Here is a 26,236-nt window from a genome sequence, read left to right on the forward strand (position 1 = left end):
ATAACTTACAGAAATGTAACATTGAATTTTTCATAAAACACAATGTAGCTATTTTAAAGTAATACTCATATTTCCTGAAAGCTTTTAAATTATGTGATGCCCATGTTTTAATTAAACTTAAAAGAAAAGCCCTCAAAAAAAAAAAACTGGGAAACACTGCACAGTTAGTGTAATTAACAAGGACATGATCTTGAATTAGACAATGCCAAGGAGGATGGTACTCGAACTTTACGAGTCACGGCCCCACCAAAGTAACGCAGAGCCATGCAGTGGGCTTACTGCTACCAAACAACATAAGCAACACACTTGTCTGTAGTCAGAGCTCTATCTTCACTGCTGGATTATCGAAAGGCTCATGTATCACCAGAAAAAGATACATTTCTCTAAGAAAAAAATGTTCTTTCCTTGTATGCACTGAACAATAGATTGTTTTGGATGGAGGGGGGAGTCATTGCTATGACTACTACTCACAATATCATAAGAGAAAGGGAGAGAGAGAGGGAGGGAAGGAGGGAGACGGTGGGGGAGAGAGGGAAACAGCTACCTGTTGTTCTACTTATCTGTGCATTCATTGGTGGATTCCTGTATGTGCCCATTATCAGGGATCAAACCCTCACCGTTTGTGTATTGGGAGGATGCTCTAACCAACTGAGCTACCCGGCCAGGGCCTGCTTTAACATTTTTACGTGTTCACCTTCATCCACACAAATCACCTCATCCCAGCAACTACCTCAATTGTGCTTGTCAATTAAAACAAACCCTGCAGATATGCTAATACTTATCCATTCTTAATTTTCATTTTCTCCTTGTTAAAAATAACGGAAACTGTTGCTGTATTAAACAATGTACTAAATGCTGCCTGAACATGGAAAGCCCTAACCAAATGCCTCGTCTCTACAACTGGCCTAGACAAGGAAGGCACCTCTCCCCGCAGGCAACGTTCTGACTGGGTCTTAGGCTCGGAGGTTCTTTGCAACCTCCTTAATCTTTGTTTTTTTCTCCTGATGGACCATCATTCCTCAAAAATGGACACTGCTCTGAGATCGAAGCTATCTGAACAGTTAGGCGAGGAGTGGCTGGAAAGGAGGTTTCGAGAAAGGCTCCAACTAAGTGAGTCTGTCGCCACTCTGTTCCCTGCACAGCAAGGAGCGGCGTGGCTTGCGCTCAGCGGCCACGGCAGCTCTGTCCCCGCTTCTCTGCAATGCAGTCCACGGACACGAGCGCTCTAAACCACAGGCCCTGTGTTCTTCAAGTATAGCCCGGGGCTTCGCACGGTGGCTGGAGGTGCCAACTGCAGGAACCAGCCAAGACCGAGGAGAGGCAGGAGGGCTGGCCCTGGCTAATCCAATGGGTCCCCTAGAAGAGGCAGCAAGGCAAAGGCCGGGCCACACTCCACCTCAGGACAGTGCTTCAAGGCACGATAGGTACACTATCTCGAACAACTGATGCTATCACGAGGTCCCAGCCAGCAATACAGCCTGGGGATAGAGTTAGTGCACTGTGGTAGGGACAGGTAAGATCAACTTCGTTAAACAGGATTTTGCCAATTCTACAAAACAAAGTGGTATGTGAAAATGGTATGAAACTAAAGAGCAAATATAAGAAATGTAATATCATTTGTCAATGGAAGCTGCCATTTTTCTTTCAAGAAAATGAAAAGGGGCCCTGGCTGGTGTGGCTCAGTGAACTCAACGCCAGCCTGTGAACCAAAGGTCCGCCAGTTCGATTCCCAGTCAGGGTACATGCCTGGGTTGCAGGCTGGGTTCCCTGTAGAGGGCGCGAGGGAGGCAGCCACACATTGATGTTTCTCTCCCACTGTTTCTCCCTCCTTTCCTCTCTTTCTGAGTAAATAAATAAAATCTTAAAAAAGAAAAAACCCACTAAAAAAATAGGGGAAAAACTGATCAGGTTAAAACGCGTTACTTTTTCAGCGAAAACACTGGTGCCGCAAGTGGCAGCCCACCCAGGTCAGAACGGCCTAACCGGTTAGGAAACTGCACCCTGCTACCGAATCCCAAGTCCCCAGGTGAGGTGGCTGCAGCAGCCCCATGCTGTCCCCGTTCTCCTGCCCAGCCCCGCCCCGTCACTCCAGCTCCTGCCTGAGGCCAGCTGCCCTCACAGTGTCCACTGGCCTCCAGAAGCAAAGACCACCCCCCCAACACCAGTTTGATTTGCCTCAGACCAGGCCAGTCTAGGATACCCGACTGGCTCAGACCAAGCCGCTCCAGCCGGCTGCCTGTCAATTACCAGGAGAGTTAAAAATAATAGTAAAATACAAGAACCAAACATGGAGACACTTGCAGGCCTCATGGGCAGAAAGACGGCTATTGGGTTGGCCAAAAAGTTTGTTCAGTTGTCCATAAGTTGGCTCTAGTAGTGCTTAGTTGTCTGACTTCATTAGAAAGCATTTTGTTAGATTGTATTGTGACAGCTGTCATATCATCATGCATTTTAAAAAGCTGATCAAAATTGGTGATTTTTTGTACAGCCAATTTAATATTGAAGATAGAGGAAAATACTCAACATTTTTGACATATTATGCTTTATAATTTCAAGAAAACATAATATGGACAACCCATATATTCCCATATGGAGAGATCCTAAGAATACAGTAAATGAAAGACAAAAGGAGTAAAGTACAGAACAATATATATCATATGCTACCTGTTACACAATAAATACATATGTGCTTGTTTTTACAAACAGAAACACTGAAATGATAAAAAGAAACAAATAAAACTGGTTTCCTGGAGGTAGTAGGGAAACACAAAGGATAAAGGGCTGGGGTAGAAGCAGTCTTCCCAGAACACACGTCTGAAATACAAGCTGCAGCGCAAATCAGAAACTATACAGTCAAAATTATTAAATGCAATGTGGAAGTGAATTTTTTAAATGGCCACAAAACCTGTAGAAAAACGTATAGGTTTTTTAAATTTTTGAATTATAAAATTAAATTCATTAAAGCATTAAATTATAAATTACAAAAGCATAAATAGGTATGTTTGCTACACACTACCATCTCCAAACACCCAAACACCCAAACACCAAAGGGTAAGAATATTTAATAGAATATCAAAAACATAATGAAAAAATTAAAAACTTTGATTAAATTCTAAATCTAAACTCCCCCTCATTTCAACATTGTCAACATTTTCAAAAAGCATTAGTTCACATTCAAAAGTAATGTTTTTGGTAGAAAAATTCTCAAACTATCAAAAAACACTTCATTTCAATCCCAGCTTTATAGCGGTGAATCAGCAACGTAATACTAAAAGCAGTAACTTCACCACCCTGAACCATGGCCTTCTCGACTGAAAAACAGGAATACTGTCTATGCTACTTACAGCACAGATCCAAGACAGATGTTAGTACTTTAAAAAGTACTTTAAAATATTTCAATCTTACACATCCCCAAAAGGTACCCTTTGCAATTCAGGATGCTGCGGAGCCACCAATGAAAGCAGGAGTCACCGCGTGATGCTGCGGAAGCAGAGCGCGCTGTTTGACGCTGGGGCAAACAGGGGAGCTGGGCATTTGTATTCTTTTCAGACCACGCATGTAAGTAAAATCACACACTATTTGTCTTTCTCCGACTTATTTCACTTAGCATACTAAATACCCTCTAAGTCCATCCACTTTGTCACAAATGGCAAGACTTCACTGTTTTTATTGCTGAATAATATTCCATTACATGCACACAATACATTAAATCTGTAACTTTTTGATTTAGAAAAAGAAATCCAAAGAAACAGAACTAAAACTTAAAGATGAGTTAGAATCATTCCCATGCAAAATCTGAACGCCCCATGCCCCAAAGATTCAAACTCACCCTACACAGAAATGCAGTCTTCGTTCCCTAAAACGACTGCATGTCACCTGACATACACGAAAAACACACACAGAGGTCTGCCTTTGAGACAGGAGCCATTTTCACAGCGTTAAATGCCGCCTGTACCCCGACAACTCCCAGGTGCGGTGTGCAGCCTGGGCCTCATCCCCGAATCCAGGCTGGCAGACCTGACCGCATACCTGGCACACCCACCCGATGCCCATGGGAGCCTCAAACGGAGCATGCGCCGAGGAAGCTCCGGACCCTTCTCTCCCGACCCACCTCCCCAACTCTCCTCTAGTCCACATTTCAGTGAACTTCGGTTTTCCAGGATTCGGTCCAAAAATCTTGGAGTCACCCTTGACTTCACTCACATGCCTCATCTCACATCTAATCCAAGAGCAAACCCAGTCAGCTGTGCCTTCAGACAGTCACAGAATCTGTCCCCTGCCAGTCTGTGCTACCCTGATCACCTTGCCCAGTGCGACCGCCCCTGAGCAGAGTGAATCCTGCGTCCCCCAGCTCTGCTTCAGGATGCCAGCAGCCAGGGAGATTTTACTAAAGCGTAAATCAGGTCCCGTGTCTCCTCCGGTGACTCCAAAACTCTTCCAAAGGCTCCCAAACCACATGAGTAATAGTCAAATTCCTGGAAACAGCCAACCAGGCCACCCTCTCCCTCCACCTCCCATCTCATCGGGACAACTGCCCCCTGGACCTCTCTGCTCCAGCCCAGCAAGCTGTGGCCACAGAACCTCCCCACCCGGACTCCCCGCCCCAAACATCTTTACCCCGCTGTTTTCCTGATTCAGCTTATTGATGGTCTGTCTCCTCCCACTAGAATTAGAGTTTGTTCACTACTGTGGCGCCGATGGTCAAAACACGGCCAGGCGCACAGTGTGTGCTCAGTAAATATTCACTGAATAAAAGGGAAAACGTTTACTAGTTTTCAGTCCTGCTTTGTCAATTCTCCTAAAAGTGAACTTTCTTAGTCGAGCCACGGAGATTTGGAAGGAAAGTGTGGTACCTGAAGTCATGTCACCGTTTCCCTTTGCTCCCGACATATGACTAGCCCTTTGGACCCTGAATAACCGGAGCAGAGAGCTGCCACGCCCCATTTTCCCAGACTTGCCGCCGCTGCTGCTGCCACCACAACCACCACCATCACCATTACCATCACGCGACATTATCTCGGCTTCCAGACTCACAGCTGATCCTACACTGGGTTTTGCCTGTAGGTTTTCAAACCCAACCGACCTGGACACCAACCAGCTCTAGAAAGACCAGGCTATGGAAGATCAAGAACAACCTGTAGCACAGAGGAAGACCGTGTTGATGCTGGGAAAGCGCACCCAAGGCCCCAAGAAGCTGCTCTGTCCTCAGCAGAACGCAGCTCAGGCAAATTCTCATTAAAAGGTGCTGCCAAGAGGTGCCTATTGGGTTGGGCTGCCATAGGTCTGGTCTTTAAATCTTCGTGTTTGGTTTTTCTTTCTTTTTTTTTTACAAAATAACACACACTTGTAAAAAAAAAATCCAGAATATCACAGATGCAAACTAAAAAGTGAAAGCTTTTTCCTATTCCACCGAAATCCCAGTTCCCTAGAGAAAACAACTATTTCAGTCTAAAGCCTTCCACACTTTTTTCTGTGAATGTATAAATAAATAGTTTTTATTTTACAAAAATGGAGCCACACAATGCAGATTCTTCTCCAAATTCCTTTTTTCCACTTACGCTACACAGACACCTTTCGGTGTTAGTACTTTAGAGTATGACGACGATAAACATGCTTATGTGCCTTCCTTTCATTTTCTTTTTAAAGATTTTACTTATTTACTTTTAGAGCGAGGGGAAGAGAGAAAAAGGGAGAGAAACATCAATGTGTGAGAGAAACATTAATCAGCTGCTCCTCGCAGGCCTGCAAACCAGGCAAGCGCCCTGACCGGGGATCGAACCGGGGATCCTTTACTTTGAGGGACGCTGCCCAACCCACTGAGCCACCCCCCAGTCAGGGCTGGGGGCCTCCTTGATCTCCTCTCTAAAGCGGCAGCTCTCACTTCATCGCAAGGTCTCTCCGACTCTGTGGAAAATTACTGAGGACCCCCAACAGCTTTTGTTCTTGTGGGTTACCTCATCGTTATTTACCATATTAGAAACTTAAACTGAAGAATTTTAACTATTTAATTATTCATTTAAAAAATTTTCACCCTAGCCAGTGTGGCTCAGTTGGCTGGAACATCATCCTATGAACCTGAAAGGCACGTGCGGGTGGGGTGGGCTTCACCCACTTCAGGGCACAGGAGGGGGGCAACCGTTTGATGTTTCCCTCACATTGATGCTTCTCTGTCTCTTTCTCCCCACTTTCTCTCTCTCTAAAAGCAACAAAAAAATGTCCTTGGGAGAGGATTAATAAACACACACATTTATTATGAATGGAAATTAACTGTTTCCGGGTGTGTTTGGACAATTGTAAATATTCTTTGAAGCCAGACCAAAACCTGGTAACTTACAGTTTCTTAGCGGTTGGTTGGGATGTTGAATCTAAAACTGTATCAATGAACTTCTGTGTCTGTTACTTTAAAATCCATTGGTCTGGTCCTGGCTGGGTCGCTGAGTTGCTTATAAGTGTCCAGGGAGACGCCATAAGGTTTCAGGTTCAACCCGTGGTCAGGACACATACCAGATTGCGGGCTTGATCTCCAGTCAGGGCGCTCGGGAGGCAACTGACTGAGGTTTCTCTCACATCAATGCTTCCTCTTTCTCCATTCTCCTTTCTTTCTCTCTCTCTCCCCCCTCTCGCCCTCCCTCCCTGCCTCTCTCTCTAAGATCAATAAAAAACATATCCTCCAGTGAGGATAAAAAAATAATCTGCCCTGGCCAGGTGGGTCAGTTGGTTGGAGGGTCGTCTTGTGCATCAAAGGGTTTTGGGTTCGATTCCTGATCAGGACACATACCTGGGTGTGGGTAAGGCAGGCAACTGATTAATGTTTCTCACATCAATATATTAATGTTTCTCTTTCTCTCTCTCTCACCCCCCTCCTCCCTCCATCCCTCTCCCTTCCCCTTTCCAAAATCAATACGTATATATTCCGTGAGGATTAAAACAAAGTTTCAAAAAATCCATTGCTCTACCTTGTACCTTGAATGAACCTTCTACCTGTGTGTGATTTTATAATATCATGTGCTGATCATTTAGAAAATACTCACTGAATTATGCAGACCTTCCAAATAACACTTCATTATAAGATAGCAAAAAAACCACACCTGTAAATGTTACCACCAATCCCTATGTCATGGTAGCAGATACGAGTTTTCCACGATCCTATTCTATGCTGGGAAACGAACATCCTGCCATTGGCAACAGACACTCCCGGTCGTCTCCGACAGGCCGCTCTGTACGGCGGTTTTTGTCTGAGTAGCCAGTTCGTGCAGTCTCTCACCAGTTTCGAGGAAAAATGACAGTTCCTGGGAAAGGCGGCTGGTGCAGCCCGCAGCTCACACACCCGCCCCGCGCCCTTCCCGCAGATGGCAGTGTGCGAGGGAAGTGCTCCACGTGCCCTTCCCACGTCTGCCCACAGCACGGCAAAGACACACGCACCGGGCCAGGAGTTAACCAAACTAATGCTTTCTGCTGTCTCGTCCAAGACATTCTTAAGTAAAAACCCAATTTTCACTTACTTACTTATTTTCACTCTGAGTGCACAGCACACAGACAACAGCCACTGCTAACAGGAAGCCTGCACCACTTCTGCACCATTAGTGCAAAGAGCACAGATAACATCTCGGTATCGCACTAACAGGCAGTTTTAACCCTGGGCCCCCAAAGGGCTATCAGGGGCATCAGGGACCACACTGTTCTATCCCAGGACAGTTTCCTAGAAGCGACGTTACTAGGTCATTGGTACCAAAGCAGTACGTACGTTTTAATTTCTGACAAGTTTGGCCAAAACTCTCCAGAAAGTCTGCACCGCTTTTCACTACTGAATTGGGAAGCACCAGAACCTAACACATTTGCCTATCTAAAACCAATGCTAAAATAGAACTAAATGTTTTAAGGCAAAGAACAATCCAAGTGCCCAGATTATGTAGATGAGGTGACTTTTTCCGCAGGGAAGTCAAACCTCAACTGCCGAATGCAAGTTCACTGCACAGAGACCTTTGTCTGCTGCCGCCACCCAATGCTAAGACGTGTGTGTGTGTGTGTGTGTGACTGAACTCCAAAGTACATGCCACCTGCACACACCTCACCCCTGCTCGTAGGGTGAGTGGGCTCCACCCGCATTTCCGTACAAAACACCGGGTCCAAAGAATGTCCGGCTGTGAGGCTTAGGGCACAGAGGACCCCAATGAATGGGTTCACAGCTGCCCCCGTTACAGACACCTTCTAAGCTGACCCTGAGAGCTTTACATTTTCACACAGAATTACTAGAAGTGTAACACGTACTATCTGAACTCAACTGCTGACTACGTCCATAAAAACGTCAAAGACAACTTTTTGCTGAGAGGAGGCTCCCCCTCCTATAAAAGTAAAACACCTGGAAGCTGGGTGTCCTCAACTCACGATTTTCCCCACGGAGCTCCAAAGCGAGTGCTTTCAAGTCCTACTCATAAATGAAAAGGGCGAGGATATTGGCATCAACTAGGATCTGTAGTTCTGACGCTTTTAGGGAGCACGGACCACTTTGAGGACAGCTAACCGCTCTCAGTAGGTAAAGGAGTAAACGATCGTGCACGTGAGGGAAGAGCCCAGGCCTCCGCCTGGTGCAGGATCATGGACTCTGGATCCTGGGAAAGCACTCAGCCCAGCCCCTCAGGAAACTGGAAAAGTAAACCGCTGGTCCAAGGTCAACCACCAGTCAGTGAGAAGCAGGATCAGGCAACAACGGAGCCACTCAAAAAAACAAAAAAAACGACAACCACGGAACAGAGCCGCACCGGGTCACCGGGAAACTTTTTCTTCTACCAAGAAAACTAAGATGAGGCAGAAACAGCAGTTCTAAGCAGAACTGCAAGGAACCAAGCCCAGCGCTGCTGCCCAGGATCCTCTCGCACCCCCCCCCCCCCCCCGCGCCAGCGCTGCAGGAAGAAGGCGACCAGGAAGCGTGAAAAGCACTCACCGTGTTCCACAAACACGTTGCAGTGCGGCCCCCCATGTCTGGGCGGCTCCTTCTTCCCTGCGCCTTTGATGAAGTGCAGGGCAGGCAAACTCGGCCTTCGCTGGTCCCCCAGAACTTTGCCAGGCTGCTGCCCCATAAAGTAAGGATAGGTATCCCCTTCCAGAAGAGAGTTCAAAGTCTTCCGGGATGGTCAGTGAGCTCAGAGGGACGAGGGCCCACGGACCTGCGGGATTTCACATTGACCGCATGTCCACGCGTCGGTAATCGAGGTCAAGCGCCACCAGACACCCTCCAGCACCAAAGGAAGCAGTTTCGCCCGGCTGGCGCTGTGAGCGCGAGGTGCCACTGTTTTCGCAGCGTATCTGTTGGAAGTAACGTGATCGCAAGGCTACCCAAAGGTTTCTCGACTTTAAGTGTCTCTGACTGGCCGCACACCGACTTCTTTCAAGGAGAAAAGCCTACACAGAAACATTCACGGGAGATGCTGGGGAGGGCTCAGTCGCACTCCAGTGACTTGGCTTCCCACGCGCAAAGGCAAGGGCGGTCGTCTTCGGAGGCTGCGGCGGCACCTTTCCTGTGGAGGTCACACACCCCCTGGCTTCTTCATCTTCGGACAAATTTCCTGCCAAGGCTGCCGCCGCTCCTCCGTCCCGCTCTCCGGAAAAGGACACGGGTCGCCCCGACTTCAGCGGGAGCTCGCCCTCGCCTCCGAAGAGCAGGAATGCATTGCCAGCAACTTTTAAGTCCGCTTTTTAAAAGGCCTGTGAAACGAGTCCAGACTTTTCCTTTGCATTAGAGTTCTTGGTAGGGCTGAGACCAGGGGGGCCGTCGGTGACATTGGGAGGAGTCAGGGCATTGGGGGCTCCCGGGAGCAACCTGGGGGAAGGGGAAGCCACCTGACAGCAGGGAGGGGGTTTGAATGGGGGGCTCCGAGGCCAAATCTGCGGCTGGGAGTCGGACGGAGAAGGGTCGAGGGTGAGAGAGAGACTGCCGGGGCGCGGCACGGGCGGCTCACTCGGGGGCGACGCTGCTCCGCGCCTCCGGAAGCCGGGTGTCCCAGGTCTGGGGGAAACAGAGACCACCCCCAGGGTCCCAGAGCCGGAGCAAGGCTGTAAGGGATGAAAGACTCTCCGGGCTCCGAGGCGGGGAGGCGGCGGAAGGGGGAGGAGGCCCGGCCGCCTCAGCTGCCCTGAGCCTGGGGGTCTCTGCCCGAGACACCCCCTCCTCCGGCCCCAGATGTTGCCGCCGTCGCCAGGCCGTCACATTCCTCGAGCTCCGCCGCGGGGTCCAGCCTCCTCCCGCAGATGTGGGCGGTGGACAACAGGGACGCTCCTCAGTTGCAGGACCTGGGAACCGGCTCCAGCTCTACCACAGCTCAGGAACGAACACAGACCCCCGCGGCCGCCATGATGGATTACGAGCCACTCCACAACGAGGCCAGGCCCCGCCCCCAGCCCCGCCCCCAGCGACGGCCGGCCCGCGCCTCCCGAGCACCTGGACCCTCCTGGCGCCCTTTTCAGGGACGCCACAGCGTCCTCCTGTTCTTGTCTCCCCGCCCGCCAGAGCCCGCCCCTGCACGACCTTTTAAAAGTGATTTTTCCCAGTGCCAAGTGAGCAGTGAGAAAGAATCCCCGCCCCCCCCTGTACCACCATTGGTCCCCAAGAATCCGGGTCAGGTCGCTCTCCTACGTCCTATTGGCCGATGGAGGCAATAAAACTAGCGCTCCCAGCCAGCCGCTTTTGGCGCAGCTCGCAGGGCAGGCCGGGAGTTGTGGTCTCCTAGCGCCCGCCCCTGTCCGCGAGCACCCACGACTTCTTGCCCCCAGCTCCTGCGCTTCGGTCCCACCCTCCTGGGAGCGGGTGGACTCTAGCCCGCTTCTTAGGGCTGGCCAATGTCTTCCGTGCACAGGCTGTGAGACCCGCTAGCAGCCAAAGTAAGGAGAAAACTACGCTTTGGATTTTCCCAGAAACGGAGTTGGATACTTCCTTGAGCCTCTTTAATGAGGAAAAGTCGTCTCGCTCCTGGAAACCGAGGTGTTGGTGTCCTCTCTCCGACTCCAAATTCTCACCTTTCCCCCCAAGAAGCATACATCTTAGGACCAATGAAGAAATAAATGACTAGGAAACATCTGACACATTGCTAGAGAATTCATTGTTTTTTGGGGGGGCATCAGGAGCCTCTTGGAGGATAAACCAGGCGCAATTACCGAGGTTCGAGTGGTACCTTCACAATTAACCTCATTTCACAGATATATATGTATTCAGATGAAAACATTCGCTGTGTAAGCCGAGTATATGTGAAGACTTTTGGCTACCAGATCTACGAGAGCTGGACCATGACCCAGACAAAAACGCGCCTATCAGAACCCATCTTCTGAAAGAAGCACGCTGGGTCCGGTCCGTTCTTCACTCTGCATGTCTCCGCAGTGGTGCACCTACCTAACCAGGATACCCCATTTCTAAGAGGATCCATTCACCACAGCGCCTACTCTACACCTCGCACTGTTATCTGTTACGCTTTTCATAAACTATTTTCTCATTTAACCCTCACTGAAGCCCAGTGAGGCGTGACATATTATTCTTGGTTTCACAGCTGGGAAAACATTCAGAAACATGAGGTCACTTGCCCTAGTGTGTGACAAAATCACGACTTGAGTCCAGATGGATGTTGCTGCAAAGCCATGGTTTTCCACTGTACCATTCTGCATCAATTAACTTTTGGTTGAGTGTTAGGCAACTGATTTTTTTTTAAATGATTTTAGTTTTAGAGAGAGGAGAAGGGAAGGAGAAAGGGAAACATCAATTGGTTGCCAGTGGGGGATCTGGCCCTCCACCCAGGTATGCGCCCCAACCAGAACTGAACCAGCCACCTTTGGCCCTTTTGCTCTGTGGAATGACGCCCAACCCACTGAGCCATGCCAGCCAGGGAAATGACTGATCTTTTAATAAGTTGCTACTAATACTGGGGAGAGACCACAGCCACATTGTAGGTCTTGTATGTTGTTATCCTGAGTTACGTATTTTGGAACCATTTCTGCTGGATTGGGAAATGGTGCTGGTTTCACTTAGGCTTCCAGAAATAGTCACCTGGAGGAAATGAACGTGAAGGTGAAAATGTCTGCAGATTCACAGCTGGGATTTATACTCAGATGGCAGCTCCACTTTGCTCGCTCACAAAACAATCTAGCGGACAAATTTATCCTGGCTTAAAACTTCAGTGCCCTTGCTCCTTATTTACCCACTATATTCTGAACACCATCCTAACTTCTCTTTTCAGAGACTTGCTTTCTTGTTATTTCTACTCGTGTTTTAACCATTTCCTGCTCATCTTCATTCTCTAAAGTCAGGCGATCAAATCAGAAACTTTTAAATACATGTTTCTTGAACTAACACATCATTTGACAAGCATTTATGGAGCTTCTTCAGGTCAAGCACTATTCTAGGTGCTGGGATACAAGGGGGGGTGGGGAGGATGAGTCATCCCCGCCCCCCCACCCCCAGAACACACAGGAGGGAGTGACAGGCAGTAAGTAAAATGAGTAACAATCCAAAGTTGTCTCAATGCAATAAAACTTCTAGACCCACATCCCTTCACAACCAGTCCGACCCATTCTCTGAAGGATTGCTTTGATACCTCTCTAGAGCTTAAAGCTTTCTCCTTCGCAGTTGCTATAGGCCCTATCCAGGGCCTATCCAGTCACTTGAATTCTCTGAATCGCTTTCTCCACTTTTAAGTAAAATTGTTATCTGCCCACTTCACAAGGTCATCATCATAAGGCTCAAATGAGACTGTGTTTGGTTTCCCACAATTAGAGACTGAAATTATGCTTTATGGAAGTCAGTGTAGAGGCTGGCTGCACTCCATCCAGGCTCGATCTCAAAATCCCCCTTTCCTACTCTAACCACTTTCTAATTTCAGGTGAGCCCCAAGCCCAGACTATTAACATTTCTAGAGATGGACTATACTTTTTTACTCCCTGTGTAACACTGTAGAATGATTCTTTTGAGGACTTAAAATAGAATCCAGAGCTGAGCAAATGCCTGTCAGAAATAGATGTTTCCAAATACTGAATAAAGCTTAACATTTACATAGTCTTTTCATTCAAAGTGATTCATGTCAGTCTAATTTTGCCCCCTTTTGTAAAGCAAAGCAATCCAGCAAGATGCTAAAGGGATTGAGTACCGGTGTAATTAATCTATCTTTATTCTATGCGGTTTATTCCATTCTTTCCACCAGCTGGAATACACTTAACAAGGGCGCCCTCTAGTGAGCCGCAGAGAAGAACCACTAAAAGGGGCTTTCAGCCCTTTGTGTTATTTCCACTTAGTAAATACCACCATTTACTGCTGAACGTTGCAATGAACATCAAGAGGCTGGCAGCTTGGGAGAGATCAGATGAGGATAACTTTCCACAAGCTTCTATGTGGCCCAGGTCAAAACCAAACCAATCCAGGGCTCCTGCCCTTTCCCCTTCCCTCTTCCCTTCTCTCAGGAGGCCTGGCGCTTCTTCTAAAAAATATGACAGGTGAGCAAATCTGAAAGTTGCAACACAGCCTAACTCCTCAAAACAACTGATAATTTGGGAGCAAAAAAAAAAAAAAAATGAGATTTTTAGAAAATTGCCTACTGAGCCCTGGCTGATGTGGCTCAGTGGATTGAGTGAGTGCCAGCCTGCGAGCCAAAGGGTTGCTGGTTGGATTCCCAGTCAGGGCATGTGCCTGAGTTGTGCGCCTGGTCCCCACTACAGGGCACTCAAGAGGCAACAGCACATTGATGTTTCTCTCCATTCCTTCTTCCCTTCCCCTCTCTCTCAAAATAAGTAAGTAAAGTCTTTAAAAAAAAAACTGTCTGTTGAGTCATGTTATAAGCAAGAAATACACCATTTAATGAAAAAGAGCCAAGCAGCATTTTGAAATTATCGAATGCCATGTTCAACATCACTACAGCTGAAAATACCCCTCGCTCTAATCTTGCCAGGTGACCCAAGCGCAGCAGAGTCACTGAATTTACACCTGCTAAGCTCTCCTTCCACTGTACACAGCTCCCAAGTGTAACAAACGCAAGAACAGAACAGTGCCTTTAAAAAATGTTTCCCAAAACCTAGATTAGGGCACCGGATTTTAGACGTCACACCACCGCGCAGGAATTCAGCTGTTCCTAAGAACTTTAGCACCTTGGTTTTGTCTTTGAACCCTCAGTCATTCAACAGCTAACACGTTACTACTTCAACTGCAGGGGAGAACCAGCTTTTCCCCACCTCCACTTCCCGTACTTTGATTTCACGTTTGTCCAGGCTCCCCAAAACTTCGTTCTATTACCAATGAGTCAACTTCTTACAAATCACCCTCAAGGGCAGGATGACCGAAGCAGCCCCGTGTGGACGCACTCGAACCAATCACCAGACGGAACGGGCAACGGAAAGTACGATTCCAGCCCAGCAAAGGGCTGCTTGGTTCACTTTATCCTTCTGACCGTTGGGTTCACTTTACCAACTCCAGGCTTTGGTGCTGTACTTGTGCTGCAGAGGAGGTGGGAATGGAAGCCAAACAGACAATCTGGGGTCGGGGAGGCCATGTTTTTATAGGGGCAATTTCACAGGCACTGTGCGACGTGAATGACGGTGAGCAGAAGACAAAAGCCTCTCCGTGTTATTCCAGGATGGGAGTCTAGTTGGCTGGAACACTGCGAACTTCTGAAGACCCCAAACTGCCCCTGGTGCTGGGGATCTGCAGGCGGCCCGAGGGCTGGGGCGCAGTGCACCTCCCAGGCTGTGCTCTCGGACAGAAGAAAGCAGGCCGGCCTGTGGGCTGGAGGCAGCCCGACACAGGTCCGCAGTGAGTTTCCCGTCCCGGGTCTTTGCTGGGCCACACTCAGGGACCGTGAATCAGATCCTTCAGGGACCATGAATCAGATCCTTCGCTTTCTAGAACTGCTCCCTCCGGTCAGGTGCACAGTCCCGTCCCCAGGTGCGCCTCCTCACCCCTCCTGCTCTAAAAGTCTCTGACGTGTTTCCATCACAATTTCCTCCATTATTTCTGGCTTTAGGATGTCTTTAATCTGAAAAAGAAAAGAAAAGGTGTTTGTTCAGAAAAGAAAGCAACCAAAAGCAGACCATCAAGCCAAGCCAAATGCAGAAACCAGGCATGGTGAACATAAACCTTCTGTTCCTTTCATTTAGTGGAGGCCAAGCATTACAAGATGTGATCTGCTAGAACCAGCTTAACGAATCGGCACGGGCCTCCGGGATACAGCTGACAAGAACAAGGGTGTTATTCCGGCACCCACTACACACAGGGAGCTGAAACTGGAATGGGCAAGGTGAAGTCCATGGGGTTGCTGTCACGCACTAGTCCCGCCTGGCACCTTCTTGCCTCCAACAGCTTAGACTGGCGCTAGACCCTGGGGAAAGACCTAGCAGATGCTCGTTAAGGCGGCCCCCGACCGTACAGACGGATGTGGTAAAGGCATTTCTTTGGAGGGTGTGCGTGCCATCCCTGAGAAATCCCTGGAGCAAACTGATCAACATGTGGCTCCTGCTCAGAGAGCAGAGAGCAGGAAAGCCCAGAGTGGAGTACCTGGTGTGGAAGGGATGCCTCATAGCAATACAGGATGCTCGTATCATACAGCATCATTCTCTGAGTCACCAGTGAGACGACACAGTTCCGGAGCCGGGAGATCACCTCTCGATCAGCAAGGGAGACAGGCTACCAGGGGATGCAAAGGGAGCAAATAGAAAGGACCAAAATAAGTGAACGGTCACAGCAAATCACAGAAATCATTTACAGCTTAGTGTCCCTCTGGGAGGCCAGGCCAAAGGGCTAACCCCAAGGAGGGCTGAAAAGGGCAGTTTCTTCAGATACTACCCTGCGACTCTGTCATCAGTCACTGACTTCATCTGCTCAGAAAATGAGGGCAGTACAATGTCCCCAAAACACCTGAAACTAGCAGACTACAGCAGTGTAGCCAAATACCAGCAGGCCCCGCCCACTGCAGAGGCGGCATGGGGCAGGGAGACAACAGCTGCGATGGCGCTCACGCACCTCCAGGTTTGCTACGAAGCCCCCCGCATCCTCTTCTTTGTGCTCAGGTGTCGGGTAGATCCAGATGAAGCCGTTGTTACCCAAAATCACTGAGGCACCACAAGGCAAGTCGTGGAAGTGAGTCTTCTGCCGTTTCACCAGGGAGGGGGAGACCTGGACCAAAACACCCTGACCGAGCTAAAGAAAGACATCATAAATTAAGTCACTGAAAGATCATCCGTCAGGGGAAGGAAGAGTTATGGTGGAATTGGGGCCCTTCCTGCCGTGACATCTGCACATGCCGTCATTGCTCAGAAAACACTTTTGGACGCACAGGTTGACCTGACACAACAGATGGTAGCTTTCCATCCCCTCCCCGACCACTTTCCTTCGCAGTCGCCATCCCCACGTGCTAATCCGGGGCTGGCGCACGGGCTGCCGCACGGGCTGCCAGAGGAGCGGCAGCCCGAGGACCAGGGCTTCAGCCTCCTGTTCCGCCCCACCCCCAACCCACCGCCTGACTCGCCCATGAGACTGGCAGCCCTGGGCCGGGAACTGGCCCAGGGCGCAAACCCATTCCTGGCTCTTGTGGGGCCGCTCCAATTCCACGTCTAGCCGCAGGTGGGTCTGCAGCAGCCAGGCCCGAAAGGCTAGCACAAAGGTTTCCCCTCCGACTTCGAGGATGTGAAGTGCCTGGCTGCAGCCCCTGCATTAAGGGGAGAGGTTTTGTTCTGCTCCAAAAATAAGAAGGTTCATTCAGATAAAGCCAAGACACTAATAAATCATCATTTTTCTTGGGAAATAAGCTGTCACTTTAAAAAGTCTCCATGTAACCTCATACAAGAAATGCAGTGAATTTCATTTTGAGACTTAAGTGATAAACCAATCTCTCACTGCAGTAACATTCTTTTTAACACTTGGACATTTGTCTAAGAGTCACTGTCCTGCTCCGTCAGTCCACACCTTCCCTTTGTTCCAAGGACTGCCTCCCTGCCCTGGCCCCAGTGCAAAGCAGGAGCGCCCACCAGGAGGGAGCAGCTGGCAGGGCCCAGGGTCCACGGTCAGATGGGCTCCTGCCAGGACACTCTGGCTCAGGAGGAAAAGGACGAAAGTTGTCACCCATTACAGTGCTACCAGCCCAAGACCGAGTGAATCAAGCAGTTAGTGAATCATGCTGACTGGGATGCCAGCCTGAAACCCTCAACTTCCAGGGTTCTCTGGGTCTGAACCCAAGAGAGCTCTGGGGGTTCAGAAGCAGATTTGAAGTCCAGGTCAGCCAACAGGGGCAGCAGGAGCCCAACTTACTTTTCCGTATTTGAGGCTCCTCGTGTGCAGAGAGACGGCGCCGTCCGAGAACACTGCCTGGACCTCGGCCTGGCCATGGCAGTGAAGGAACACACACCGTCACGTCACCTGCCTCCCATGTCCCAGGCCCCACTCTCCCTCCTTTATTCCCACCCCTGACAGTGCCACTGGGCAGTCTTGAACCTGGAGGACACCTCTCCCCCTTTGCTGGCATGAGCATCTTGATACAAACGATGCCTTTTCTACTCCCTGGGAAAAGTTAACATCATTAAGGAAACTCGAGTCTAGCTCAAAGCATGGGCCACCGTAAGTTACAAGACCCAAAGAAACGACGTAGCACGTAGCAGCCACAGCTGTGAGCAAGAGCTGGCCACTCGGCCTGGATTAGGGAGCTGGAGGGGTTACAACAGGGCCCTCGGCACTCCATCTGGGACTCGGCTCCTCCTGATGGAGGCCGATGGTGTGAGCCCCATCCCCTGGCTCCACGCAAAGATGCTGGAGCGCACGGTGCAGGATACACTGATCAGGTCCCCCTCCTGCAAGAAACCCCGCATGGCCAGCTCGTCCTCTGCAGATCTTCTCCTCTGAAACACAGGAAGGCTGCCTCAGTCCACCCCACAGAAACACCTCCGCTCCCCCCGTTCCCCGCGCTCTCCGAAGGCGGCCACAACACCCAGCGGTAACTTGTGCCCCGCAAAGAAACAAGAGCAACAGCCACTTACGACCTTCCCACAGCTGTTCTCCCTCTCTCTGCTCTAAATACTGTCCGTGCTCTGGACATGATACTGAAAACCCTCCAATCCAGCCTGGCCTGCTTTCCCCCGGCGTCCTCTGGCTGCCTGCCTGTTCCAGCAGGGCTGGGCCACCTCCAGCTTGACCGAGACTTTGCTCACATATTCCCCTTTCTCTTGGATATCCTGAGTTCATCACTGAAACGCTATCCTCCCTTCAAGGACCAGCTCTAACGCCCATCTTCCCCATGAGCTTCTCTCAGAAATTAATCACTCTGTTTGTACAACCCACCTGTCATGTGTTTGGATATTATCTCACACCCCTTGGCTTTCAAGCTTGCAAGCTTTCAGGAACTAGTAGGCCCCCATTGCCTTGCGCTCTCCACAGATCCCAGCCCAGGGAGACCATGGCATTTTACAAAAAGCTGCAGCTAACATGCAGCAGTTGCCTGGAATACCCAAATGCCACGCAGTTCATGGACACTAATGGAAACACGAAACATATTTTTCAAGGGAACTCCTGTACCCAGAGACAAAAAATCACTAGCTCCAAGAATCTGAGAGCTTCTCTCCCTGCTTCCTCTCGGGATTCCTCCCCAAGGACATTCCAGATCTTACCACACACCAACAGTGTCAGGAGGGCTGGGCCCAGTTGAAGAAGAGCCTATGTTTGCCCCTGGGCAGGACCCTTCGGAGCAGACAAACAGGAGTAGAGGAGGCAACCCTGGTGCGGGGCTGAGTTCTCCAGCGTAGCTAGAGACCCCAGAGCTCTCAGAAGCAAACCACACAGTCCCAGCTGGGGCCCCTCACCAACTCTCCTCCCGGAAGGTTCATGGACGACAGAAGCAGGACTGAATCCAGCCTGGAGTTGGTCTCCACTTTCCACCTCTTCTGCTGAACCTAGAAATCGACATTCCACAACTGGACACATATTCCAGGAGCAAGACCTCACATCGTAAGTGACCAACAATCCCCAATACAACAAGCCAGCTGTTTACGTGAAAGGTCACGAACAAGCACTAAATGCAATGAATGTACGCTTCATGTAACTACGTACAGGTGACTGTCCCACGCACTAAAGCCCCAGCCTGCTTTTCCCGGGGTTCACTTTACCTCTGTGATCCTCCCCACCACGATGTCTCCTACTTCACCATTGTACCTGGAAGACGAAACAAAAGGCAACCCAGCAGTGAAAAGACTGTTACAAAACCAAGCACCACTTGAGACTTCAGTTACACAGGACGAGGCCCCGATTAGGCACCACATTCGGTGCATTCAGAGCCATGCTGTTCGGACTTATTCTCAGGAACCAATCACTTCAAACATCAACACGTATAACGTCTCTGTTAACTCTTCTCAAACAAGCCATCTGCTGCAAGCAGTCCATTAGGCCCCGATCTCTACTCTGTAAATTGCATGACAAGTGCAGAGTGTTTTCTGGTGGGCACTGTGACGCACAGGGGCTCTGCATCGGTCACTGGAGGGGAGAAGAGGCTGAGCCAGACACACCCACCGGCTTGCTGCTCCTCTCAGGCGCTTCTGCCAGCTCTTCCTTCCCATTCTAACGGCGGGTGTTCCCTGCTGAGGGCTCCGTCCTCGACCGCTTCTCCTTCCGACCCACACTCAGCCCTCTGTGAGCTCATCCAACCTACAGGTTTTAATACCACCGACGACTGTACCATCCCCTGAATTCCAGACTCCAGTCAGCTGCTGGCTACCCAACATCTTCATTTATACGACTCACAGGTACTTCCAAATCTAAAAAACCTAAAACGAAGCTTTCCAGAGGCCCTGCTCCTCCATCACAAAGTGGTCCCCTCCCAGTCCTCCCCCTCTCAGTAAGTGGCATCTCCACCCCTCCAGCTGCTCAAGCCAAATACCAGAGTCTTGGAGGAGCACTTGAGAGACATCCGCCCCCCCACCCCTCATGCTCCAGAACACGTCCAGTAGCAGATCCTGGTTCCACCTTGAAAACGTACACAGGAGACTAGAGCCCACCCCCACTCACAGACACGGTCCTACACAGAGAAAATACCGAAAACGCAAAATTCCACACCCTGTCATGATGAACACACTCAGAACACAAAAGATACAGAGTTAACCACTCCACTTCGGCTGCTACCACCTTAGTCCAAGCCACTATCACTTCGGATAAAAGTCCCCTGACCCATCTCAGTGAGCCTGCCCCTGTTCCCCGTCAATCTCCCCGCAGCAGCCTGAGTGATTTTATTAAAACAGAAGTCAGATCGTGTCCCTCTTGTGCTCACCTCCTCCAGTGGCTTCCTCAATCACACACACAAGTGGAAATGCTTATCGCGGCTACAAGGCAGGCTGACCGCAGCTCTCGGCCTGCACCTGCTCACTCTGTTCCGAACCCACTAGGGTCCTTTCTGGAGCTAACCTCCATTGAGTCCTGTGCTAAGTACTTTACATGCACCTTTCGGTAAGTCCTACTAACAACGGTACGTGACAGCCTGTGGTGTCACCTCCTTTTACAGAGGAGGTGACAAAGGTTTGGGAAGGTCAGGTAATTTGGGCAAACCTCTGAAGCCCACACCCCCCCACCCACAGTCACCTACACACGTTCCATGTCGCAGACCTGCAGGATGACAGGCGTGGGAGGCACGACGTGGCAGGCAAGACCCGGTTGTGCCACGTGGATGCCACCAGGAAGTGAATACACACCTTTCGTCCTCACCTGGTTTTCAAAGCTTTCACGCAAATCAACTTGTTGACTCTCTCCACAGAACCCGCCACAGACGCAATGAGCTTCTCCTCCCCCATGTAAGTTCCGTGGCCCCTGTTGTGAGAGGGAGACACAAAGGAAACCAAGGTAACACCTGCGATGACCTCTCCGTTCATGTACCATGTACTCCTCAGCCAGGCCCCTCCTGCCTTCGGCCTGGCTCCTGTGCTGGGCGCTCTCTCTGCCTGAACATTCCTGCCCTGCAGCCACCTGGCCATCTCCCTCACACCTTGCTGGGGTCTACACAATGTCATTTCTCAGGCCCACCTAGACTGTCCCATTTCAAACAACTGCCCCACCCCCATCAAACTAACCACATTCCACTTACCCTGCTGGACTTTTCATTGTTCCACTGCATTATCACCAAACACTCTGAATAACTTACTTGTTGTGCTTATTATTTAAATGTCTCTCCCCATTAGAACAGAAACTCCACCAGGACAGAGATTTCCACCGTTCACTGTGGTACTCCAACCACGCACAATCCAGGGTCTGGCAGAAGTAACGCCTGCTTGTGTGTGGTTGGTAGGATAATAATATGGGTATAATCATTTAGGTTTTTAAAAATATTTTTTAATTTACAGGGGAAGGGAAAGAGAGAGGGAGAGAAGTATCAATGTATGGTTGCCTCTCATGCATCCCCTCCTGGGAAATGGCCTGCAACCCAGGCTTGTGCCCTGACTGGGAATCAAACTGCGATCCTCTGGTTCGCAGGCCTGCACTCAATCCACTGGGCTACACCAGCCAGGGCTGTAATCATTTAATTTTAATCTGAACGTTTTACCAAATATGCCATATGGTGTGCTTGAGTGTGATAATGTTATGTTACAGAATTACATGCTTATAATTTTGTAATAAAGCCGGGGGCGTTATTTGTGCCCTGTATAAATAGATGTTGAATGGGTAAATAAAGGATTGAATCTTAAGATTTTTCTAGGACCTAGCAACTTCAAATTAAAAGGTAAAAGAGCAATCTGTACCTGTGTACTTCCCCCCTGCAATTAGTAGTCTTTCTATGATGGTGGTATAATGGTGGGTTTTGCTTCTTTTCCTAATTATCCCATTTAATCCTCACTACCCTATCAAACAGTTACTGTTATTATCACTATTTCCCAGATGAGGAAACTAACCTTGAAGAGGCAGTACAATTCGCGTGATGGCAGGACTGGAACCCTTCTTAGCTACAACATACAGTACTGCGCTCAGATTCGAAAGTGTATATTTGGGTGCACGCAGCACAACGCATCTGTCTGCCCTAAGCCCAAACAATTACTGATTCCGAAGTCGTGCAACTGACTAGGAGATGACGCTGAGGGTGACACGGAGGAGGCAAAGTCAAGAACGCCCACTGTCCCCACAAAGAGGACCCTGCTCCTAACCCTCCCTCGTCTTCCAGGTCTCCAAGGAGGAAGGCTCAGGGAATTGGGCCCCAGGCATGGGAACCAAGAATCAGGGCCAAGGGGCGGGGGGGGGGGGGGAGCAGGGTTTCAAGGGGCTGAGAGAAATGCATACCGGGACATACGATGCAGGAAGTAGAAGCTCGAGGACTCCTAAATCACAGAGACACATAAACACGTGCTCTGGATCCCGCGGGGGCTTTAACACAGGAGGACAGAGGCCCAGGTTTTAAAGAGCAAGCCACGTGCAGAGCCCTGCAACCGCCCCTTGGGGCCCCCAGTCCCCAGGCCCCCACGCACCGCATGAAGCCCGTGTCCGTGGTAATTGTGTCGCCCGGCACCACCAGGTGTTTCTTGGTCTCGCGGCCCAGGCTCTCGCTAAGAGGTTTACGAGCTACGGGAAGCCTCATCTCCATCGCCATCTTGGCGCCAATGACTTGCGCAGGCGCAGCCCCGCTAAGAGCCGCGAGTTCAGGCTCGGCAATTCCTGGCCCTCCCTCTAAGGCCCGGGGCGGGGCCTCAGAGCAGCAGCCAATGGGATTTCGTGGTCTGGCGGCCATGCTCACTATTGGCAACAGGTTAACCTCACGGGAAGGAGGGAGCAGAGTTGCCATTTTTACTACTGGGATGTCTGCACCTGTGGAATAAAATCTCATGTTGCATGACGTTAAACTTTTTATCCAAACTGCCTCGTACTCATCATCCCACTTATTGTTTACCAGGATTAGAGGGAATTGAGAAGTGGACCTCTGAGTTTCCTTCCAGCTCATTTTAAGCGGCTAAACTGATGTTTTTGTAGAATGAGCTCAGCAGGGTCCGGAGGTATGAGCTGCAGAAAACACGATTTGGACCCACGGAAGAGCCCCCCTTTCTTGCTGTTCCTAGTACCGTCAGTTTTCTGCATTACAGGCGCCCCGCGGGTGCTGGTTCAGCACCAACCATTTGCACCCCCCAATGGTGCTCCAATGCTGCTTTGGTTCTTTCATAATAGTCTTTTGAGTAAGCTGATTTGCTCTAACATTTCTTTTGTAAAAACAAGAAACTGTCTAAGAAAACCTTCAAACGTCGCACGGAGATATATTTGGTAGGGAAGGTAAGTGCACACCAAACACGAAGACCTTCGCTTGTATTTTGCTCATACACCAATTGACCGCTCTCCGTGGGCCAGGAGCCATCGCAAGGATTCAGTCATGTGTGTGGCTGTATCTTCATGTCCTGTTTAACAGGAGCGTTTCCCTTGTCCCTTCTCCCTATCCCCACCACTCTTTCCCTCGGCCTGAATGGTTTTATAGCGTTTGCAACAAACCCCAGGGAATTGAAGATGATAATTCTTCATGCACATGGACCTTAAATGAAGTAAGTTGCCTCATCGCCACATACTGTGTTCACAAAATCAGGCCTGCTGCCTCCTGAAGACCCATCATACTAATTGTTTGATAAATCTCCCAAAAGACAGCCAGCCTTTCACCCAAGCAAAGCTCGTGACTACAAGAAAGTGTGAGGGGTCCATCTGTTGAGCCCAGCCTTGGCCATGAGAGGGCAGTAGTGTCTTTGGAGCCAGCTACAGAGCTGGGCCCGGGAGTTTTTGTGGGAAAGAGAGGTACACAGTGTTTACATTATCCAATTTCATCTGGGGAGGGATGGGCAAATCCTTAACCCTTCCCATTCCCACAGCACCTACATTTATAGAGCCCGTTAGAATGGGGTTATGGCTACTGTTTAGTCTGTTCGGGCTGCTATAACAAAACACCATAGACTGAGTGTCTTATAAACAACAAAAATGTATTTTTCATGGTTTTGGAGGCTGGGAAGTCCAAGATCAAGGCACCAGCAGATTTAGTGTCTGGTGAGGGTTCACATCCTTGTTCATAGATGGCTGTATTTTCACTATGTCCTCACTCGGCTTGAGGGGTGAGGGAGAGCCCTGGGGTCTCTTTCATGAGGACACTAAATTCATGAGGGCTCCACCCTCACCACCTAATCAACTCCCAAGGGCCCCACCTCTTAATATTATCCCTTTGGGGGTTAGGATTTTAACATATGAATTAGGAGGGGAGGGAGACACAAACATTCAATCCATTACATCAGCCTATTGCAGATACCTTTTTTAAAAAATACTGATTGCTTTGAGAGAGAGAGCAACACCAATGGGAGAAACATCAACGGCTGCCTTCTCATATGCACCTTGACTGGGGATCAAACTGTCAACCTTTTGGTCTACGGGATGACCCTCCAATCAACTGAGCCACACCAGCGGGGACAGTAAACACCTTTTTATAGCAGTGGAAATCAGGGCCCCAACAGGATTGGAATTCCCACAGCAGCTGGTGGCCAGGTTCCTGCCACCTGCACACGCTTCACCCCAGAGCTGCGCCCTTACCAACACTTCTGGAGGGCCTGGTCCTTTGCTGAGTGCTGTACAAACGTCATGTTACATAGTCCCCACATTTAGTCCATCTTGAAGGTGGGCATTGCTGTCCCTGGTAGTTGGTCATTTTGGGTCACTGAGTCCCAACAACAGACCTGTGGCTGGGATTAGAACCCAAGACTCCAGACTCCCCGTCAGTGTGGTCTTTTCTTCACACTGCACATCCCAGGGGGGCTGGTTAGAATCAGAGATTCCTAAGCTCAGCTTAGGTGCTGGGGTCTACTTCCCCATCTGTGCATCTCCCAGGCCACCGCCCCAAGCCGGTCAACGTCATCTTTCACCTGGATGTCACTTCCTAGCTCATCCCCCTAATTCTGTATTTGCTCCACCTACCATCCAATCTCCATACAGCAGCCAGAGGGAGCTTTTAGAAACAGACCAATTTAAACCACTTCCAGGCTTCTGGTGGCTTCCCTTTATAATAAGAATAAGATCCAAACTCATCATTTTGGCCCCTGTCTGGATCTGACCTCAGTTACCGCCCAACTGCTCCCCTACTTGCTGTACTGCAGCCCGGAGCGTGGCTCGCCTCTCAGTCCCCCACACACCAGTCTCGTCTCCACCCTGGGCCTGTGCATTTCTGGCCTTCTCTGCATGGAATTCTCTTCCTCCAGGTCCTTGTGTACCCGCTTCTCCTCACTCAGATCTCAGCTCAAAAGTTACTTCCTCTGCCCCGGCTGATGTGACTTGGGTTGAATATCGGCCTGCAAACCAAAAGGTGGCTGGTTCAATTCCAATCCGGGCATTTGCCTGGATTGTGGGCCAGGTCCCGAGTTGGGGGTGTGCGAGAGGCAACCAACTGATGTTTTACTCCTTCTTTGTCTCCCTCCCCTCTCTCTGGAAAAAAATCACTTCCTCCAAGAAGCCTTCCCTGACCACCTTCTCTGGAATAGCTCTCAGTGTCACAGTCCAAGCCCCTGTCCAGCTGCCCCCATCACCCCAGGGCCAGGTACTAGAGGGCTAGTCAATCCTGAACCTGCTCACGCTGCCTCACCCATTCTTCCCATGAAAACTGTGGTAAAAGCTCCCCCCCATTTCCCCTTGCTCCCTCTGCCTCCCCGTGTGGTTCTGCACGGTGTGCCGTGGCACTAGACTACTCTTCACACCCACCATCCCCGCCTGCCCACCCTTCTGTCTCCAGCAGGGAAGGACTTTCAGCAGCCTCATCAGATGCACTTCAGTCCGCTGCCACCAGGTGGGTTCTAGGGACTGGGTTGTGGCTCCTGATGATCTGTAGCTGGGACGTCATAAAATTACGTATGGAAATCTATTTAGATTTTTATCACAGGCTCCTGACTACAGGCTGTTGTTCAGATTTACTGTCTGGGAACCAGGGCATCCAGGCCAGAAGGGTGTTTAATCCTACATCACCCATATGCGCGCAGAGGGGATGGGTTTCGGGACAGATAGCTGTGGTTAGAGGCCCAGGTGGGGGCTGCAGTGAGAGGAGGGTGATGCCAGGGGCCACCAGAGGCAGCAGAAACCCAGTGGGAGGTATCGGAGGAAAGGCGAGGCTTGCGACGGGAGGAGGGGGAGGGGCGTACCGAGGGTGACATCCCACACTGGCCCTCCCCCAGGAAGGAGATCCCAGACGGGATATGCAAATGAACACATCAAATGTCCATCTCTGCCCACGCCCCCACCTGCCAGGGTGCAATCCCCCAGAGC

At 50.0% G+C, this 26,236-nt stretch overlaps 2 protein-coding genes across 4 annotated transcripts in view; both read right to left on the reverse strand.

Annotated features, from left to right (window-relative positions):
• ABL1 (ABL proto-oncogene 1, non-receptor tyrosine kinase) overlaps window positions 1–9,663 on the reverse strand; it is a 112,703-nt gene extending 103,040 nt beyond the window's left edge. Inside the window, exon 1 of one of the 2 annotated variants that reach the window (XM_053667838.1) lies at window positions 8,942–9,663. In XM_053667838.1, coding sequence (XP_053523813.1) covers window positions 8,942–9,077 — 136 coding nt within the window. In that variant the 5' untranslated portion in view covers window positions 9,078–9,663. The remainder of the gene's footprint in view (window positions 1–8,941) is intronic. The other variant, XM_037158579.2, reaches the window with a different exon arrangement.
• Window positions 9,664–13,803: 4,140 nt separating this feature from the next.
• Window positions 13,804–22,568, reverse strand: EXOSC2 (exosome component 2). Of its 2 annotated transcripts, XM_053667840.1 has the most exons (10): window positions 22,441–22,532; window positions 22,256–22,339; window positions 20,696–20,797; window positions 19,111–19,156; window positions 18,808–18,897; window positions 17,785–17,850; window positions 17,267–17,335; window positions 15,983–16,159; window positions 15,518–15,646; window positions 13,804–14,999 (listed from the first exon to the last, which is right to left on the reverse strand). In XM_053667840.1, the coding sequence occupies exons 2-10, from the start codon at window positions 22,261–22,263 to the stop codon at window positions 14,919–14,921; spliced, it is 768 nt and encodes a 255-aa protein (XP_053523815.1). In that variant the 5' UTR covers window positions 22,264–22,339; window positions 22,441–22,532; the 3' UTR covers window positions 13,804–14,918. The 2 variants fall into 2 exon arrangements, with proteins under 2 accessions (XP_053523815.1, XP_037014470.1); XM_037158575.2 differs by lacking the exon at window positions 22,256–22,339 and having other exon boundaries at window positions 22,441–22,568.
• Window positions 22,569–26,236: the final 3,668 nt, after the last annotated feature.

This window comes from Artibeus jamaicensis, unplaced genomic scaffold (assembly GCF_021234435.1).
Source record: "Artibeus jamaicensis isolate MK-2021 breed Jamaican fruit bat unplaced genomic scaffold, CSHL_Jam_final contig_471, whole genome shotgun sequence".
Lineage (NCBI taxonomy): Eukaryota > Metazoa > Chordata > Mammalia > Chiroptera > Phyllostomidae > Artibeus > Artibeus jamaicensis.